At 46.4% G+C, this 1605-nt stretch overlaps 1 protein-coding gene across 4 annotated transcripts in view; it reads right to left on the bottom strand.

Moving 5' to 3' along the window:
* The window catches only part of LOC116101597 (zinc finger protein 28), a 12079-nt gene that overhangs the window by 5644 nt on the left and 4830 nt on the right, over positions 1 to 1605 (bottom strand). For 3 of the 4 annotated variants that reach the window (XM_031385251.1, XM_031385252.1, XM_031385254.1), the window contains one exon: positions 197 to 323. The exons of the other annotated variant lie outside the window; for it this stretch is intronic. In XM_031385251.1, coding sequence (XP_031241111.1) covers positions 197 to 323 — 127 coding nt within the window. The remainder of the gene's footprint in view (positions 1 to 196; positions 324 to 1605) is intronic. 4 annotated transcript variants of the gene reach the window in all.

Below are 1605 nucleotides of genomic sequence, written 5' to 3'. Positions count from 1 at the left end.
AAAAAAAAAAAAAAAAAACAGGGGAAAAAGGAAAGAAAACCAGGATGTGGCCATGCTGGGGGTCTTGACCTGGAATGCAGTCCCTTACCTCAACATAAGAGGGCGCTGCAAGGATCGGGGGAGAATAAATGGAAGATTCCACTACCACAGGCATGGATGGGGAAAAAGGTAGGGGCAGGAGTGGGGATTCCCTCACCCAGGGATGCTAGGTTCCTGTAGTTGTCCAGCATCACTTTCCAGTACAGGCTCCTCTGCTCACAGTTGAGCCATTCCCACTCCTCCTGGGAGAAAACTACAGCCACATCCCCAAATGTCACCAAGCCCTGAAATGACAAAAATGTACTATTGCTCAGCCAGTGCCCATGATCGCAGGTCACCAGAGGGTTCTTAAATAAACTGTGTCCTCCCACCTTGTGTTCAAGTCCCCATCCTAGGGGACTTAGGAGGGAAATGCATTTGGAGAGCACCTTAGTTAAGGTTACAACTGCTGTGAGGAAACACCATGACCAAGAGCAAGGGGAGCAAAAGGTTTATTTGGATTACACTTCCACACTGTAGTCCAAAGCTGGAGAAAGCCAGGGCAGGAACTCAAAAGTCAGGAGCTGATGCAGAGGCCATGGAGGGGTTCTGCTTACTGGCTTGCTCCTCGTGGCTTACTCAGTTTTCTTATAGAATCCAGGACCACCTACCCAGGAATGACTCCACCCATAATGAACTGAGCCCTCCCCCATTGATCAGTAGGTTATGAAAATGCCCTATAGGCTTGCAAATGGCCTAATCAATGGAGACATTTTCTTGAGATTCCCTCCTCTCAGATAACTATAGCATGTATTGACATAAAATTAGCCAACCAAGGTGTGTAATTCACATAAAGAAGTCTGTCATCGATTTCTAACAATACATAATGAAAGCTGAGTTCTTCTGAGCACTCCAGGTTCTTAGAGCCTGTCTTGACCTTGTGACACATGTGTATCCTGGAACAGCACAAGGACCAGGAAAGAATCCAACACAGGCCCTCAAAAGATCCAAACACTCATCCCTCAGCGAGGGTCTGATGGCTGCTATTGCCTATCATTTTCACTGGAGGTTCATTAAGATGAAAACAAGAGCAACCTTCTTAAAATATGAGTGTGCAGCAAGAATCAAAACCACTCTCCGTTTTTAAATTAACATAATGTGTTCAGGTGCTGGCATGGCAGTGCAGGCCTGTAATCCCAGTACTTGGGAGCCAGAAAACAGAAGGATTCCAAGTCTGAGGCTAATGTGACATACATTCACACACACACACACACACACACACACACACACACACACGGACCTCGAGATCCTGCCTCAAAATAAAAGACCAGGAAGAAGGACAGACAAGCCAATCTTTTCGGTCTTCCGATCTCACTGTACCAAACCTGATGACACCAAACCTAGCAAACAAATCACAGCCCCGACCAACACCTGAGCTCTTCCTCTGGAGGGTCTGTATAAAGCAAAGCTCCAACAGAATGTCGTCCATAAATAATCATCATGGAAAGACAGAACCAAAAGGTTCTTAAGTAATGTGTGTGTGCGCACGTGTGTGTGTGTGTGTGTGTGTGTGTGTGTGTGTGTGTG

Source organism: Mastomys coucha, unplaced genomic scaffold (assembly GCF_008632895.1).
Source record: "Mastomys coucha isolate ucsf_1 unplaced genomic scaffold, UCSF_Mcou_1 pScaffold21, whole genome shotgun sequence".
Taxonomy (NCBI): domain Eukaryota; kingdom Metazoa; phylum Chordata; class Mammalia; order Rodentia; family Muridae; genus Mastomys; species Mastomys coucha.
This window is presented reverse-complemented; position numbering and strand designations above follow the sequence as displayed.